We start from the raw sequence: 15,682 nt of genomic DNA on the forward strand, positions 1-15,682 counted from the left end.
AACAGAAGTAGATAGAGTAGAAAAGATCATGTGATAGGAGCAGAATTAGGCCATTTGGCCCATCGAGTCTACCCCACCATTCTATCATGGCTGATCTATCACCCCCTCCTCACCCCTTTATCCTGCCTTCTCCCCATAACCCCCTGATATAATCCCCATAACCTCTGACACCTGTACTAATCAAGAATCTATCTATTTCTGCCTTAAATATATCCACTGACTTGGCCTCCACAGGCTTTTGTGGCAAAGAATTCCTCAGATTCACCAAAAGAAGGCATATAATTTCCTTGCCTTCATCAATTGGAGCATTCAGCATAGGAGTCAGGACATCATGTTGCAGCTTTCTAGGACTTTGGTTTGGCCACATGTGGAGCATTGCATGGAGTTCGGTCAGGGAGACCTGATAGAAGTGTATAAAGTTATGAGAGGCACAGATAGGGTAGACAGTTGAACTTTTTTCCTAAGAAAGAATAGAGGGCACAGTGCCAAGACCAAAGAATAGAGGGCACAGCTTAAAAATGAGACTGGCAACATGTGCGGGGCAAGTCATTTGTTTACATGGAGAGTAATGGGTGCCTGAAAAACGATGCCTGGGGTGGTGGTGGAGGCAAACACATTAGTGGTATTTAAGAGGCTTTGAGATAGGCACTTGGATCAGAATCAGAATAGTACTTTATTTGCCAAGTATGTTTCGCAACATACGAGGAATTTCATTTGCCAATCATACACATAAAAAGCAACAGAACACCCAAAACACATTTTAACATGAACATCCACCACAGAGACTCCTACACATTCCTCACAGTGATGGAAGGCGAAATAAAGTTCAAGTCCCTTCCCTTTGTTCTCCCGCGGTTGGGGGCCTCGAGCACTCCGTTGACAGGACAGTCTTGACTCCCGTAGTTGGCGACGTTTGGTCGCTCCGGGTCAAGGCGCCGCGCCGGGCGATCGAACCTCGTGTCGGGGCTGGTCGAACCTTCAGCGTCGTTGGAGCTTCCCGACTCGACCTCTCCCGAGACTGCGAGTTCTTGATGGTAAGTCCACAGGCCGCAGTGCGGTGGGGCTCACGACAGTCCGAGGAGGCTTCCAGCTCCAGCGATGGTAGGCCGCAGAGCCCGGAGAATGTGATCTGAAAATTAATCACATCTCCGGGAAGGTAAGAACCTGAAAAAAAGTTTCCTCTGATCCCCTCCCCCTCCCCCCACATAAAACAAACTTTTAAGAAACATTAAAAATTTTAAAAAGATGAAAAAACGAACAGACTGCCGGCGGAGCTGCCATCGTACGACGCCCCTGGTGGTTAAAAAAAATGCAGGGAATGGAGGGATATGGATTATGTGCAGGCAGAGGAGATTAGATTAACCTGGCATCATGTTTGGCACTGACGTTGTTGGACAGAGAGCTTGTTCCTGTGCTGTACTGTTCCATATTCTATAGCTTTGATGTCATGAAATCCCTGAGGTCTGTAAATTCAGTTGAGTCAACCTAAAACCAATGAAATTATATTCTTTCAAATATTTATTCACTTAACAAATTAACAGATTGCAACAGCAACAAGGGAAATAAATGGGATATGCAGAGCGGCACACTGGGATATCAAGCATAGCAAAAAACGATGAGATGCCAATCTAGTGAAGCTGCGAAGCTGGACTACATGCATGCTAAATAGCAAGAACAGCATGGAGCAGGCAAACCTTGGCAATCTCACAACCAACACATCAGACCGATCATATTTACCCTTTACTTTAGACTTTAGAGATACTGCACAGAATCAGGCCCTTCGGCCCACCGAGTCTGCGTTGACCAGTGATCACCCCGTGCCCTAAAACTATCCTACACACTAGGGACAATGTACAATTAACCTACAAAACTGTACGTGTTTGGAGTGTGGGAGAAAACCGGAGCCCCCGGAAAATAAAAACCCACATGGTCACAGGGCGAACGCACAAACTTTGTTCAGACAGACCTGGTCAGAATCTCTGGTGCTATAAGGCAGCAACTGTACCACTGTGCCGCCCCATATTCAGTTGTACAGGGTGATGGACAATTAAGCTGCAAAATGGAGGCACAAAGAATATCCACATCCTCAAAGATGGCGCAACCCGTCATGTGACACATGACACTATAGGACCATTGAACTCATCATGTGAATGCTACACAGAAGGCTGAAGCACTGCAACCATGCCCAGCCAGCAGCCGTCCGTTTTAAATCCGTTTTTTTAATAGTTTTTAGTGAGTCCTGTTTTTTGTTTGTAGGGGATATGGTCTTTTTAATGTGGGGGGTAGGTGTAAACTTTATTTCTAGGTCCCTACCTGGTCGGTGTGGCAGCCTTTTCTCCGGGCTGCCCGTCGACCCGTCCTCGTGGCCTACCTGCGGGCTTGGAGTGCCGTTTCCTGGCGGGGACAGCCCAGCACCTCGGCCTCGGCGGCGGCACAGCATTGGAGCACTGGAGCGGAGCGGAGTGGAGCGGGCGACGCCTTGCCTGGGTCGCCGCGCTGGAGCGACGCGCTGGAGCTCTGGCGAGCTGGACCGCCGAGAGCAACATCTCCGGGCTGCGGGAGTGCGGAGAGGCTGCGTGCGGAGAGGCGGCAGTGCGGAGAGGCGGTGCCGACTTTTTCATCGGGAGCCTGGGAGCTCCAAACCGGCGCGGCCTTGTCGGCTTCGGCAGCCGCGGGCTCCAACCAGGAAGTGGCCGTTCCAGGTGGCCCAGCCGCCGAAAGGACTCTCCCGACGCCGGGGCAAGACCACCCGGTGAGAACGGCCAGGGACATCGGGCCTCCGTAGAGGCAATTGCGGTGGCCTCAATAGGCCTGAGTTTGGGGTGAACATGGGGTGGGGACTGGACATTGTGCCTTCCTCCACAGTGCTACCCACTGTGGGGGGATGATTTTTTTGTCTAATTGTAGTCCTGTAGGTCTGTGTCCAAGATGGCTGCCGTGAAGAGAGAGTGGACGCTGGCGCGCTTTGGCTGCCGCTGCTCCCTCTTCACACTGTGTTTTTGATTTTCTGTTTTTGGATTGAATTCTGTTTTTAATTTGTGTCTCTGTGATGTCTTTATTACTTGTTATATTCCGATTATATGTTATTCCGATTACTATGTAAGGTGTCCTTGAGATGTCTGAAAGGCGCCCATTAAATAAAATTTATTATTATTATTATTATTCCTGCCAAGATCCCCATCGTCACAGAAACCAGTCTCCAGCCAGTTTGATTCAATCCAAGAGATGTTAAGAAATGGCTGACGGCACTGTATTAAATAATGGCTTTGAGACCAGACAACAGACCCAGTTGCTGTACTAAAGATCCACACTTCAAAATTACCTGTGCCTTTAGCAGAGTTGGTCTAGTGCAATTACAACACTGGCCCCTACCCAACAGGGTGAAATATTGTCCGTTCTGTCTACTCTCAAGCAGCAGCTAAGTGACATCGACAAACATGAACCAAAGAACTGAATCCCAGAGGTGATGCCCTCAACACAAAGAACACTTGACCAAATGTGGCATCAAAGCTGCCTGATAAAACAGAATCAATGAGCATCAAGGGGAAAAGGCTGTAATGATTAGAGTTGTACCACTCACAAAGTAAGTGGTTATGGTTAGATAGACACAAAGTGATGGAATAACTCTGCAGGTCGGGCAGCATCCCTATTGAAAAAGGATGGGTGATGTTTCGGGTCGGAGCTCTTCTTCAGACTGTCCAGTCCGCTGAGTTACTCCAGCACTTTATGTCTATCTTTGGTATAAACCAGCATCTGCAGTTCTTTGTTTCTACCTAGGTGGTTATGGCTGTTGGAACTCGGTCATTCTAACCTCAGAGCTTCCTGCAAGAGTTCCCGAGTCAAGCCTCCCGAGGTCTGGGTTTGTTATTGTCCGAGGTAGCGTGAAAAGCTTTTGTTTACGTGCTATCCAACCAAATCAGTTAATACTACACAAGAATATAATAAAGCCAAACACAAGTACAAAAGGTAGAGCGACGAAAAATACACCAGAGTGTAGAATATGGTTTCTCAGCATTGTAATACAACAGTTCCAGAGATAAAGTCCAATGTCCGCAGTCAGGTAGGTTGGGAAATCTGAGCCCCTCAGATTCCTTTCTCCTCTCGCTTAAATCTATGCTCTCTAATTTTAACATAGAACGTGCATGGAACATAGAATGGCATGATTGCACTGGAGAGGGTGCAGAGGAGATTCACCAAGATGCTGCCTGAGATGGAGCACTTCAGTTATAAAGGGAGATTGGATGGACTGGGATTCTTTTCCTTGGAGCTGAGGGGGGGACCTGATAGAGATTGACAACATTTTGGGAAGCACATTAAACAAAAACTTCCATTTTCCAACGGCAGAAGTGTCACAGATCAAAGGGCATAGTTTTAAAATGAGTAGAAGGACCAGACAGGATCTGCGGAATAATTTACTTTAGTTTAGTTTAGTTTCGAGATACAGAGTGGAAACAGGTCCTGCATTCCACAGAGTCCACGCCAATCAACGATCAACCGTGCACTAGTTTGGTTATCCCAGTTTCGCATCCTACACACTATGGACGATTTACAGAAAACAATTAACCTCCAAACCTTTATGTCTTTGGAATGTGAGAGGAAACCGGAGCTCTCGTAGGAAATCCACGTGGTCACAGGGAGAACGTACAAACTCTGCACAGACAGCACCATTCAGCATTAAACCTGCGTCTCTGGAGCTGCAAGGCAACAACTCTACCGCTGCGCAACTGTGCCGTCCATCTTCCACCCAGCGGCTGGTTATCTAGAATGCACTGCCAGAGAAGGTGGTGGAGGTCGGTGCTCCCACAAACAATTAAGAAGCATCTCGATGAGCATTTGAATCGCCCCAGGATAGTAGATTGCAGGCCAAGTGGTGTTAAGTGGGATTGGTGTAGGTACGTACTTGAGCGTACTATGACATGGATGGCTGAAGGATCTGATTCCATGCTCAGTGACTGAATAATTCATCGAATCTGAAAATGTTAAAGCTTTCACAAGACTTCACTCAGCTCGGATATCAGAGAGTTGAAATTAACTTGGAGTGGAGAATTAAAATGGTCTCAAAAACCTGCATTGTTTTGTATGTAAAGTTGCCATGGGGAAATCGGAAATGTCTATTTTGTTTTCAACAGATAGCAATAGCTTTAGGCAATGATTTAAAATTTCATCATGTGCATGGCAGAACTTTTGCCACCAAGTGTCAATGATGGAATGTTGCCAAAAAAGTAAGTTAATTCACCGAAAATATTGCACAAAGTGGATGTCTAATATCATTCTGTAGAAAGGACAGGCGCGCAATCTTCGGCTGGAGATTGTGAAGTAGTGATAACAGAGTAGATGCATCGGAACGGACTATACCAGGAAGCAGATGAGAGAAGGGGGAGGGAACTGAGGTACAGGGACAACAAAATGGACAGACAGAGGAGGGAGTCAGAGTCTGTGGCAGGGGAGTAACGGAGAGGAGCTGAGAAAAAGAATGTGTTTGCGTTCAGGGCGAGTGGAAGTCAACATACATTCGCGTGTACTTAGAGTGTGCACTAAGTCTGGGTTTACGCAGCAGAACTGAGTCTCCAATTGCGTGGACCACCTTGCCATTGGACCAATAACTCACCTGAGACTGACGTATAACAACTGATATATTTAAAATAAATCCTATTTCCCATTCCTTGATCCTGAAGGGTTGCCTGAGATACACAGAATGATCCCAGGAAAGATTGAATTAACATACGATGAGTGTATGAAGGCACCGAGATTTTACTTGCTAGAGTTTAGAAGGCTGAGGGGGGACCTTATTGAAACTTGCTGAATAGTGAAAGAGCTGGATAGAGTGGATACGGCGAGGATGTTTCCACTCGTGGGAGAGTTCAGGACCAGAGGCCATAGCCTCAGAATAAAAGGACATACCTTTAGGAAAGGGATAAGGAGGAATTTCTTTAGTGAGAGGGTGGTGAATCTGTGGAATTCAATAATAATAATAATACATTTTATTTGTATAGCGCTTTTCAAGGACTCAAAGTCGCTTTACATGGTGAGTCAAGAACAAAACAAAATAGAGCAGTAAGACAGAGATGCAAAGGGGAGGGGGACATGGGACTAAGGGTATGCAGAGGTGAAGAGATGGGTCTTGAGGCGGGACTGGAAGATGGTGAGGGACTCAGAAGTTCGGATCAATTGTGGGAGGGAGTTCCAGAGCCTGGGAGCTGCCCTGGAGAAGGCTCTGTCTCCAAAAGTGCAGTGGTTGGATTTCAGAATGGAGAGGAGACCGGCTGAAATGGATCTGAGGGACCGTGAGGGTTGGTAGGGGGAGAGGAGGTCAGTGAGATAAGGGGGGGCCAAGTGGTTGAGGGCTTTGTAGGTGAGGACCAGGATTTTGTAGATGATCCGGTGGGAAATGGGAAGCCAGTGAAGTTCTTTGAGGACTGGGGTGATGTGGTGCCAGGATTTGAAGGCTGTGGATGTCAAGTCAATGGATATTTTTAAGGCAGAGAATGATAGATTCTAAATTAGTACGAGTGTCAGGGGTTATGTGGCGAAGGCAGCAGAATGGGTTGAGAGGGAAAGATAGATCAGCCATGATTGAATGACAGAGGAGGTTTGGTGGGCCGAATGGCCTAATTCTGCTCCTACCACTTATAACCTTATGATGATCGAAGGTGTGGGGTTGCTGGTTTAAAGGAACGTTGTACTTGTGTGTCTGTTTCTGTTTCATGGCCACACGGGCTACTTGTTTAGAATTTTGTAGCTTAAAATACAGTGCAAACATTTTGTTCCTGGTTCCAACCACTTATCAGGCAACCAGATATAAACCTTTTTACAATGTAAACTTTTACATTCTAAAATAAGTTAACAGCACGGATTACAAAATAATGTTTTGACTGCCCTCCCAAGCGCAGCTGCTGCTTAAATGCAAAATTGCCATATTGCAGGCACACACACTGACCTTGACATTAATTGCCATTTGACCAGGGCCGGTGATGTGTGTGATGTTTCACTATCTTTTGAGCTGTCTGCTGTATGTACTCCACCCTTAATGACAGTTAGACGTGATTCAGGGTGAACTTTGTCATCAAACAGGAACTATGTTTATATACAGATACCACTGGGATATGCCAAGTAGCCAAACATCCGTTCAGGAAATGTCCCTTTTGGGAGGCTCAGATGATGTCTGCAGACCTGGGCCATAGCTGAAGCAGTAATGCGTGCTTACGATTATGTTATTCCATTTTATTTTGCCGAAGATGGATCGACATGGTGTCTAGATTACAGTGAAGAAAGCTTCAGCTTTGGTTCAGTGATAGTACTCTTCCCTCTGGGTTTGAAGGTTATAAATTCTAGTCACTCATTAAAGACTTGTGCACATAGTTCTGCCTGGCATCTCATTGGAGTGCTGCACTGTAGGAAAGGCTTACCCGTGAGATATTAGTGCCTTAAAAGAAGTTGGTCACAAAGACTCTGTAAATTATTTTTGTTTATTCTCCCATAACTTTGAATTTGGTGCCATCTGTAGGTAATCCATGACATCAGGCAACAAGGGCCAGGATGCTGAACAGAAATCATCTGAGAATTCTCGTAAGGCAAAGCAGGGACTATGATCATATTTACTTGTATGGGAGCTGAAATAAGGATGGAAATATGCATATGGGATGAAGGGTCTATATTATTTTATTTATTTATTTTACAAAACAATGTTATAATTCAGAAGGGCACCTTCTTGGAGCCAACTTCCTGAACTGTCCCTCTGGTGAAAAAGGATCATTTAAACAATGAATATAGTTTTAATTATTTCTATATAGATTATGTACATATTTTGCAGACAAAATAGCTTCACACACATGGAAAATAAGTTTGTCAGGGCTAAAGGGATTGTTTAATAATAATTACAATTCTACACTACCAAATCTTTAGTCCTGATTAAACAAGGCTTAACACCAAAGAAAATGTTTATACCAAGAGTAATTTTTTTTTTAAGTTAATATTTGCATCTGCTCTGATTCAGTGTTGGTCCAATCTGCAAAGACAAAAGAGCAGAGTATCACTGTTAGCATCTTTTGAAATTATGCCTTGAGTTGTATGTTCAGATGTCTGAGGTTGTTGTGGCAATGGTTAATGCCGATAAATTTGCCCTTGGTTTAAGTGAATTATTATTCTGAAGACCTCTCAAGTGAATGTTAAATGTTACCCAGCACTAAGAAAGGAAAATGCTGTTAACACACAGCATGTCCGATAGCACCAGAGGAGTGAGAAACAAGTCGATGTTTCAGATTACAGCCTCTTCAACCTGAAATTTGGACATGCAGGAATTTATTCTGAAGAACAAAATCATTTCCTTAGTCCTTTTCACACACTTATTTTTCTCTTCCCAGACTCAATCCTCCCAGACAAAATGTCTGAGGTAGTATAAAGTCAGGTGATGTTGCATTGTGAAAACAGGTGGTCTTAACTGAGCCACAGTTAAGACCACCTGTTTTCACAATGCAACATCACCTGACTTTATACTACCTCAGCTCATGAGCTGAACCCTTCACCTAAGCCTTTGCCATCTTTGTCTTTTTTTTCTGTGTTCCTGGGTGGCCCCTTGTCTATCCCTATGGTCTGCGTTCTTGATGTTTTTTAGCCTTATACTATCTCTGAAACTGATAGTTCTGCCCTTCACAGCTCTGTCTTCTGTTCTCGGTTCCGAACCACTGGTATTTCCTCCCTAGTCATGCTCCCCCTTATTTCATTTCCCTCCTCCAAAAGTTTTCTTTAAAACTAGCTTTTTAGAATAATTTTTGCCTTACGTGGCATTAGATTTATTTTTCTTTGCCGAGCCTCCCACAAAGAGCTGTGGACTCTTTTTGCTGCATTAAACTACAATATTAAGGAAATTATTGTATATGTGTCTTTATTTTTCATTCTTCTTATTATTATACTGGGCCCCTCATGGGCAGGACATTACACAGCAATGAAGTTGGAAATTGTTGGGGACAGTCAGCATTTGGCACTGCTGGAAAAGCCAGTATTTATTGCCAAACCCAACTTGAAAGGGAGGTAGAGGTGAGTTTCTACCTTGACCATCCTACCCTTGTGCTGAATTTATTCTTTGCCTGACCTTTCCAGGATTCGTACACAAGAAGCATTGAAGGATTGACTATTTTGAAGTCAGGATCATGTGTTATAGGGGATTTGGGGATGGTGGTGTTTTGTGCCTGTTGTTTTATTCTTCTAAGTGAATCTCTTTTCTCCCAGGAAATGCACGAGTAAGAGGGCAAGCAGGGCTTCTCTCTGAGCGCCGCGGATCATATCCAGTCATTGACTTTCGTCTTCTCAATTGTAAGTAAAAACAAAACTCAACCACAACTCAGTGACTTTTATTCATTGCAATGGATGCTGCTTTGACAAATTCTTGAAAGTAGATATAATTTTGAGTTTGCATTAAAGTTAAAGAAGTATACTATTTGGAAATTCATCCTCAGTTTTCCTCCATCAGACAAATATTTGACACTTTGGCCATACTGTTTATGTCAATTGTTTTGACAATACAAATTGAACAAGAAATTAGGGAAAATTGAGAAGTTATTGGAAGATTGTGAGCTGGTTTGATAGATAAAATAAATAGATACAATTTGATAGATGCTTTTGGGCAAGGGTCGAGAATTAGAGTAGACATTATCAAGGTGATTGGCAAAAAAACAGAGATGATGTAAGGAAATGTAAAATGTAATTTGATAAGTACACGCAGGAAAACAAATTGCTGGACTTCAGTGAAAGAGCCAGCAATTGGGACTGACTTATGAAGGTTGGCATGAGTTCAAAATACCAAATAGTCTGCTTCAACGCTGTAAGGATGCTATGATTCTAAAAAAGAGTCCCATAAATAAAGTAGAAATTATGAATGGTCAGAAGAACCACAGGGCTGCAGGTCAACTTACAACTTTAAGATTACCCACATCTATAGCTTATATTACCTCAACAACAGGGGATTACATGGAAACATAGAAAATAGGTGCAGGTGCAAAATAGGTACCATTCGGCCCTTCATTGTGATCATGGCTGATCATCCACAATCAGCAACCCGTGCCTGCCTTCTCCCCATACCCCTTGATTCAGCTAACCCCAAGAGCTCTATCTAACTCTCTTTTAAATTCATCCAGTGAATTGGCCTCCACTGCCTTCCGTGGCAAAAAATTCCACAAATTCACAACTCTCTGGGTGAAAAAGTTTTTTCTCACCTCAGTCTTAAATGGCCACCCATTTATTCTTAGACTGTGGCCCGTGGTTCTTGACTCCCCAAACATTGGGAACGTTTTTCCTGCATCTAGCTTGCCCAGTCCTTTTATAATTTAATATGTTTCAATAAGATCCCCATCATCCTTCTAAATTCCAGTGAATACAAGCAGTCTTTCCAATCTTTCCTCATTTGACAGTCCCGCCAACCCGGGGATTAACCTCATGAACCTACGCTGCGCTCCCTTAATAGCAAGGATGTCCTTCCTCAAATTAGGAGACCAAAACTGCACACAATACTCCAGGTGTGGTCTCACCAGGGCCCTGTACAACTGCAGAAGGACCTCTTTACTCCGATACTCAAATCCTCTCGTTATGAAGGCCAACATGCCATTAGCTTTCTTCACTGCCTGCTGTACATGCATGTTTACTTTCCGTGACTGGTGTACAAGGACACCCAGGTCTCGTTGCACTTCCCTTTTTCCTAATCTGACACCATTGAGATAATAATCTGCTTCCTTGTTCTTGCCGCCAAAGTGGATAACCTCACATTTATCTACATTATACTGCATCTGCCATGCATCTGCCCACTCACTCAACCTGTCCAAGTCACCCTGCAACCTCCTAGCATTCTCTTCGTAGAGCATCCACTGCCACCCAGCTTTGTGTCATCTGCAAATTTGCTAGTGTTACTTTTAATTCCATCATCTAAATCATTAATATATATTGTAAATAGTTGCGGCCCCAGCACCGAGCCTTGCGGCGCTCCATTCGCCACTGCCTGCCATTCTGACAGGGACCCCGTTTATTCCACCTCTTTGTTTCCTTTCTATCCATGTCAATAACAATATCATGTGCTCTAATTTTGCCCACTCATCTCCTGTGAGGGACCAGATCAAAGGCTTTCTGAAAGTCCAGATACACTACATCCACTGGCTCTCCTTCATCGATTTTACTTGTCACACCCTCAAAAAATTCCAGAAGGTTAGTCAAGCAGGATTTCCCCTTCATAAATCCATGCTGACTTGGACCAATCCTTTTCCTGCTATCCAAATGCTCCGTTATTACTTCTTTAATAATTGACTCCAGCATCTTTCCCACCACCGATGTCAGGCTAACTAGTCTATAATTCCCTGTTTTCTCTCTCGCTCCTTTCTTGAAAAGTAGGATAACATTGACAACCCCACAATCCACAGGAACGGACCTGAATCTATATATTGTCTCTTTAAGGAAAGTACATTTGCAAAATGGTTGGCTACTACTCATCACACTGGATCTTTCTACTAAAACTTGGTTTGGCCATTCCATAGTTTGTAACCTTGTGAAAATACTCCTGACAGAGAATACAGTCAAAGCTTTTGGTATAGGAAGAGAAAATAAAAGAAAAGAAAACCATCTAATATTTAACTGTAGGAATATTAGGTGGAAATTCAATGAGGATCCAAGGATGACTTCCCGAAGAACAGTCCTTTGATAATGCAAATCCATCTTGTATTACTACGAATGGCTATTTATATTGATTTTAATGATAGGATAAATTAAAGCGTATTTTGTTTTAAATCACTGGTATGAACATTGAATTCACCAATTTTAGCTAACCACTATCCCCTGCATTTTCTATCCCCCCCCCCCCCCCCACCCCTTCCCTGTGCCACACCTGGATATGCACCCATTCTCCCTCTCCCTTCACCTATATTTCTTCCTCAAGTTGTGCAATCCGCAACTTTTCAATCCTTATGTCTCACACCTTGTCTTTTCATCTCTGGCCTTTGTCCAATGTCTGCCTATCAAAAGGCCTCCTTCGCCTGTATCCACCTATTACATGCCAGGTTATGTCCTGCCCCTCCTCCCTTCCAGCTTTCTTTCCCACCACCTACCGCCATTAGTCAGAAGAAGGTCCCGACCCGAAACGACACCGATATGTTGTCTGGCCTGCTGATTTACTCCAGTGTTTTGCCTTTTTTTATACACCAGCACCTGCAGTTCCTTGTTTCTACATTTCAGTCTGATGTTGTTGAGTTTCTTTACTGCTTATGCTCATGTAGGCCATAGGTCAATGGGCTTAATGTCCGTTGGGTGTAACAGTTCCTGTATCTAATTAACTTGCAGCCATATGCAATTCCTGACTTGTAGGTTTTGAAGTGTAATTCTGCATCTTTCCAAATATCTGGGAAGATTTTCACGTGGAATAATCACTGCTATTGGCATAGATGCAAAAATTAAAGTAATCAAAATGACAAAAGTCCATTTCCTATATAGACTTTGTAGCAATCATATATTCACAACATTGTAGCACCTGCTTCCTGCTTTATGTAGTGTAAGCATCAAATTGGAAACCTTCAAAGAGAATGGAGCACACACTTAATTAATTGCTGGAATCCTTTCGAGATTGCTCCACTTCAGATTTGCTATAACTAATTTAATTAACAAAATTTTCACTGGAGTTTAGAAGGATGAGGGGGTATCTTATAGAAACATATAAAATTATAAAAGGACTGGACAAGCTAGATGCAGAAAAAATGTTCCCAATGTTGGGCGAGTCCAGAACCAGGGGCCACAGTCTTAGAATAAAGGGGAGGCCATTTAAGACTGAGGTGAGATTAAAAAATTTCACCCAGAAGTTGTGAATTTGTGGAATTCCCTGCCACAGAGGGCAGTGGAGGCCAAATCACTGGATGGATTTAAGAGAGAGTTAGATGGAGCTCTAGGAGCTAGTGGAATCAAGGGATATGGGGAGAAGGCAGGCACGGGTTATTGATTGGGGACGATCAGCCATGATCACAATGAATGGCGGTGCTGGCACGAAGGGCCGAATGGCCTCCTCCTGCACCTATTTTCTATGTTTCTATATATAGACAATGTAGATGATGGTGATTGTCTATTCAGATCACAACAGATTTAAGACCCATTCTATCTGTTATGGGATCAGGGAGGTTCTACTGCAGTTGTACAGGGTCTTGGTGAGACCACACCTGGAGTATTGCGTACAGTTTTGGTCTCCTAATCTGAGGAAAGACATTCTTGCCATAGAGGGAGTACAGAGAAGGTTCACCAGACTGATTCCTGGGATGTCAGGACTTTCATATGAAGAGAGACTGGATAGACTCGGTTTGTACTCATTAGAATTTAGAAGGTTGAGGGGGGATCTTATAGAAACTTACAAAATTCTTAAGGGGTTGGACAGGCTAGATGCAGGAAGATTGTTCCCGATGTTGGGGAAGTCCAGAACAAGGGGTCACAGTTTAAGGATAAGGGGGAAATCTTTTAGGACCGAGATGAGGAAAACATTTTTCACATAGAGAGTGGTGAATCTCTGGAATTCTCTGCCACAGAAGGTAGTTGAGGCCAGTTCATTGGCTATATTTAAGAGGGAGTTAGATGTGGCCCTTGTGGCTAAAGGGATCAGGGGGTATGGATAGAAGGCAGGTACAGGATACTGAGTGGATGATCAGCCATGATCATATTGTATGGCGGTGCAGGCTCGAAGGGCCGAATGGCCTACTCCTGCACCTATTTTCTATGTTTCTATGTTATATCTGATGTTGCACTTGATTAATTCATGATAAAATAATGAACATTATAGATCATAACATCCCAGAAAACTTCTGAATATCTCTGTAGTAACTTCACAACCCCAAGCAATCCTATATATAATGAAAGACAAGTACTGTTCTCATGACGGAGACAGCTGGTAAGCCATATCTAGTGAGGTGTCTCTGGGATCATTGCTGAAATCTCAGTTATGAGCAGTGTATATTACTGATAGATGTGGAGGGATGTGGATACATTGCTGAGAACACAAAGATGGGATGGAAAGCGAGTTATGAGGGCACAGAGTCTGTAAAGAGATAAAAACAGGTTAGGTGAGGACAAGTTGATGGCTGGGGAGTAGGACGTTATTGACTTTGGTGAGTATAGAAAGACAGTATTATTTAAATGCGGTGAGATGGTTAGGTTTCAGAGAAATCTCCATGTTCTCCCAGGGGAAGTCGTGAATGTAGCATGCAGGTCCAGCAACCAATTAAGGAGACAAAAGGAATGTTCATCTTTATTGCTGAGGAGGGAGTACAAGAGTAAGGTGATCATGAAGCAGAATGTAGGTGAGACCACAACTGGAGTTTTTTTAGTTTAGTTTAGAGATACATCGTGGAAACAGGTCCTTCGGCCCACCGAGTCCACGCCAACCAGCGATCCGCCGCACATCAACACGATCCTACACACACTAGGGACAATTTACATTTATAGCAAGCCAATTAACCTACAAACCTGTACGTCTTTGGAGTGTGGGAGGAAACCGAAGATCTCGGAGAAAACCACGCAGGTCACGGGAAGAATCTACAAACTCCGTACAGACAGCATCCATAGTCAGGATCGAACCCAGGTCTCCGGTGCTGCAAGAGCTGTAAGGCAGCAGCTCTAACGCTGCGCCACCTTGCTGTCCTTTATATATAAAGTATACTAGACTAAGTGGGACCCGTTGGGTCCCATGTTCACACGGGAGGGCTGGTCCCCCAACGCAATATTCCACCTCTCAACCAATTCCAATATTGGTGGCCAGTGGGGGGGGGGGGGGGGGCTTTCTGGAGCGCTAGTATGGGTGTTGTGGGCTGAAGGGACTGGTTTCCACTACAATACCATTTATTTGTCATTTGAACCTCACATGAGGTTCAAACGAAATTTGGTTTCTGCAGTCATACAAGAAAAGAACCAAGACACACACCAACACAATTTACACAAACATCCATCACAGTGAATCTCCTCCTCACTGTGATGGAAGGCAAAGTCTTGTCTCTCCCCTGCTCTCCATTCTTCTCCCGAAGTCAAAGTCAAAGCCCCCGGCGGGCGCTAGCAAGTCCCACGGCTGTTTAAGCCGCGCAGCGCGATGTAAGGCCCCGCTCCAGGCCACTTTCAACCCTGCAATTCGGGCGGGAGAAGTTACTGTTGCTGGTGCTCCGTGAAGCAGTCTCCCACCGGGGACCCGCGAGCTCCCGGTGTCACCATCCACCGGAGTCGGGTCGCATCAGCGCGCCATCACAGCTCTCCACGCTCCGAAGCCGGCCTGCTCCACGATGGTAGGTCCGCAGCTCTGCCGGCTCCGTGACTTAAGCTGTCGTTCCGGTTGGAGGCCGCTCCACGGCGCTAGGCCCCAACGACAACGGAGACCCGACAGGGAAAATGTCGGGTCCCCGTACAGGGAAGAGATTTAAAAGTTTCCCCCGCCCCCCACACATACACATTTAAAAACCCACTACAAACTATACCCTCAACGGGACCAGAAAAAAAAAAAAAGACAGACGGACTGCAGAGGCCGCTGCGACGTCGGTCGCGCCGCCCACCCACATTCTACACACCAGAGGGCTAGTATGGACATTTTGGGCCAAATGGATTCTTGGGGTGGCAGGCAGTCACTCAAGCCTGATGTGCTGGCAGCTCACTCACGGCTGGTGGGTTGGCAGTTGACTCACGGCTATTCCTTGAA

General features: G+C 44.6%; 1 protein-coding gene across 3 annotated transcripts in view; it reads left to right on the forward strand.

The window, feature by feature from the left end:
• pde7b (phosphodiesterase 7B) overlaps positions 1-15,682 on the forward strand; it is a 115,938-nt gene that overhangs the window by 66,570 nt on the left and 33,686 nt on the right. For 2 of the 3 annotated variants that reach the window (XM_033020952.1, XM_033020953.1), the window contains exons 3-4: positions 7,505-7,566; positions 9,226-9,309. In XM_033020952.1, coding sequence (XP_032876843.1) covers positions 7,512-7,566; positions 9,226-9,309 — 139 coding nt within the window. In that variant the 5' untranslated portion in view covers positions 7,505-7,511. The remainder of the gene's footprint in view (positions 1-7,504; positions 7,567-9,225; positions 9,310-15,682) is intronic. The other variant, XM_033020951.1, reaches the window with a different exon arrangement.

The sequence above is a fragment of the Amblyraja radiata genome, chromosome 5 (genome assembly GCF_010909765.2).
Source record: "Amblyraja radiata isolate CabotCenter1 chromosome 5, sAmbRad1.1.pri, whole genome shotgun sequence".
NCBI lineage: Eukaryota > Metazoa > Chordata > Chondrichthyes > Rajiformes > Rajidae > Amblyraja > Amblyraja radiata.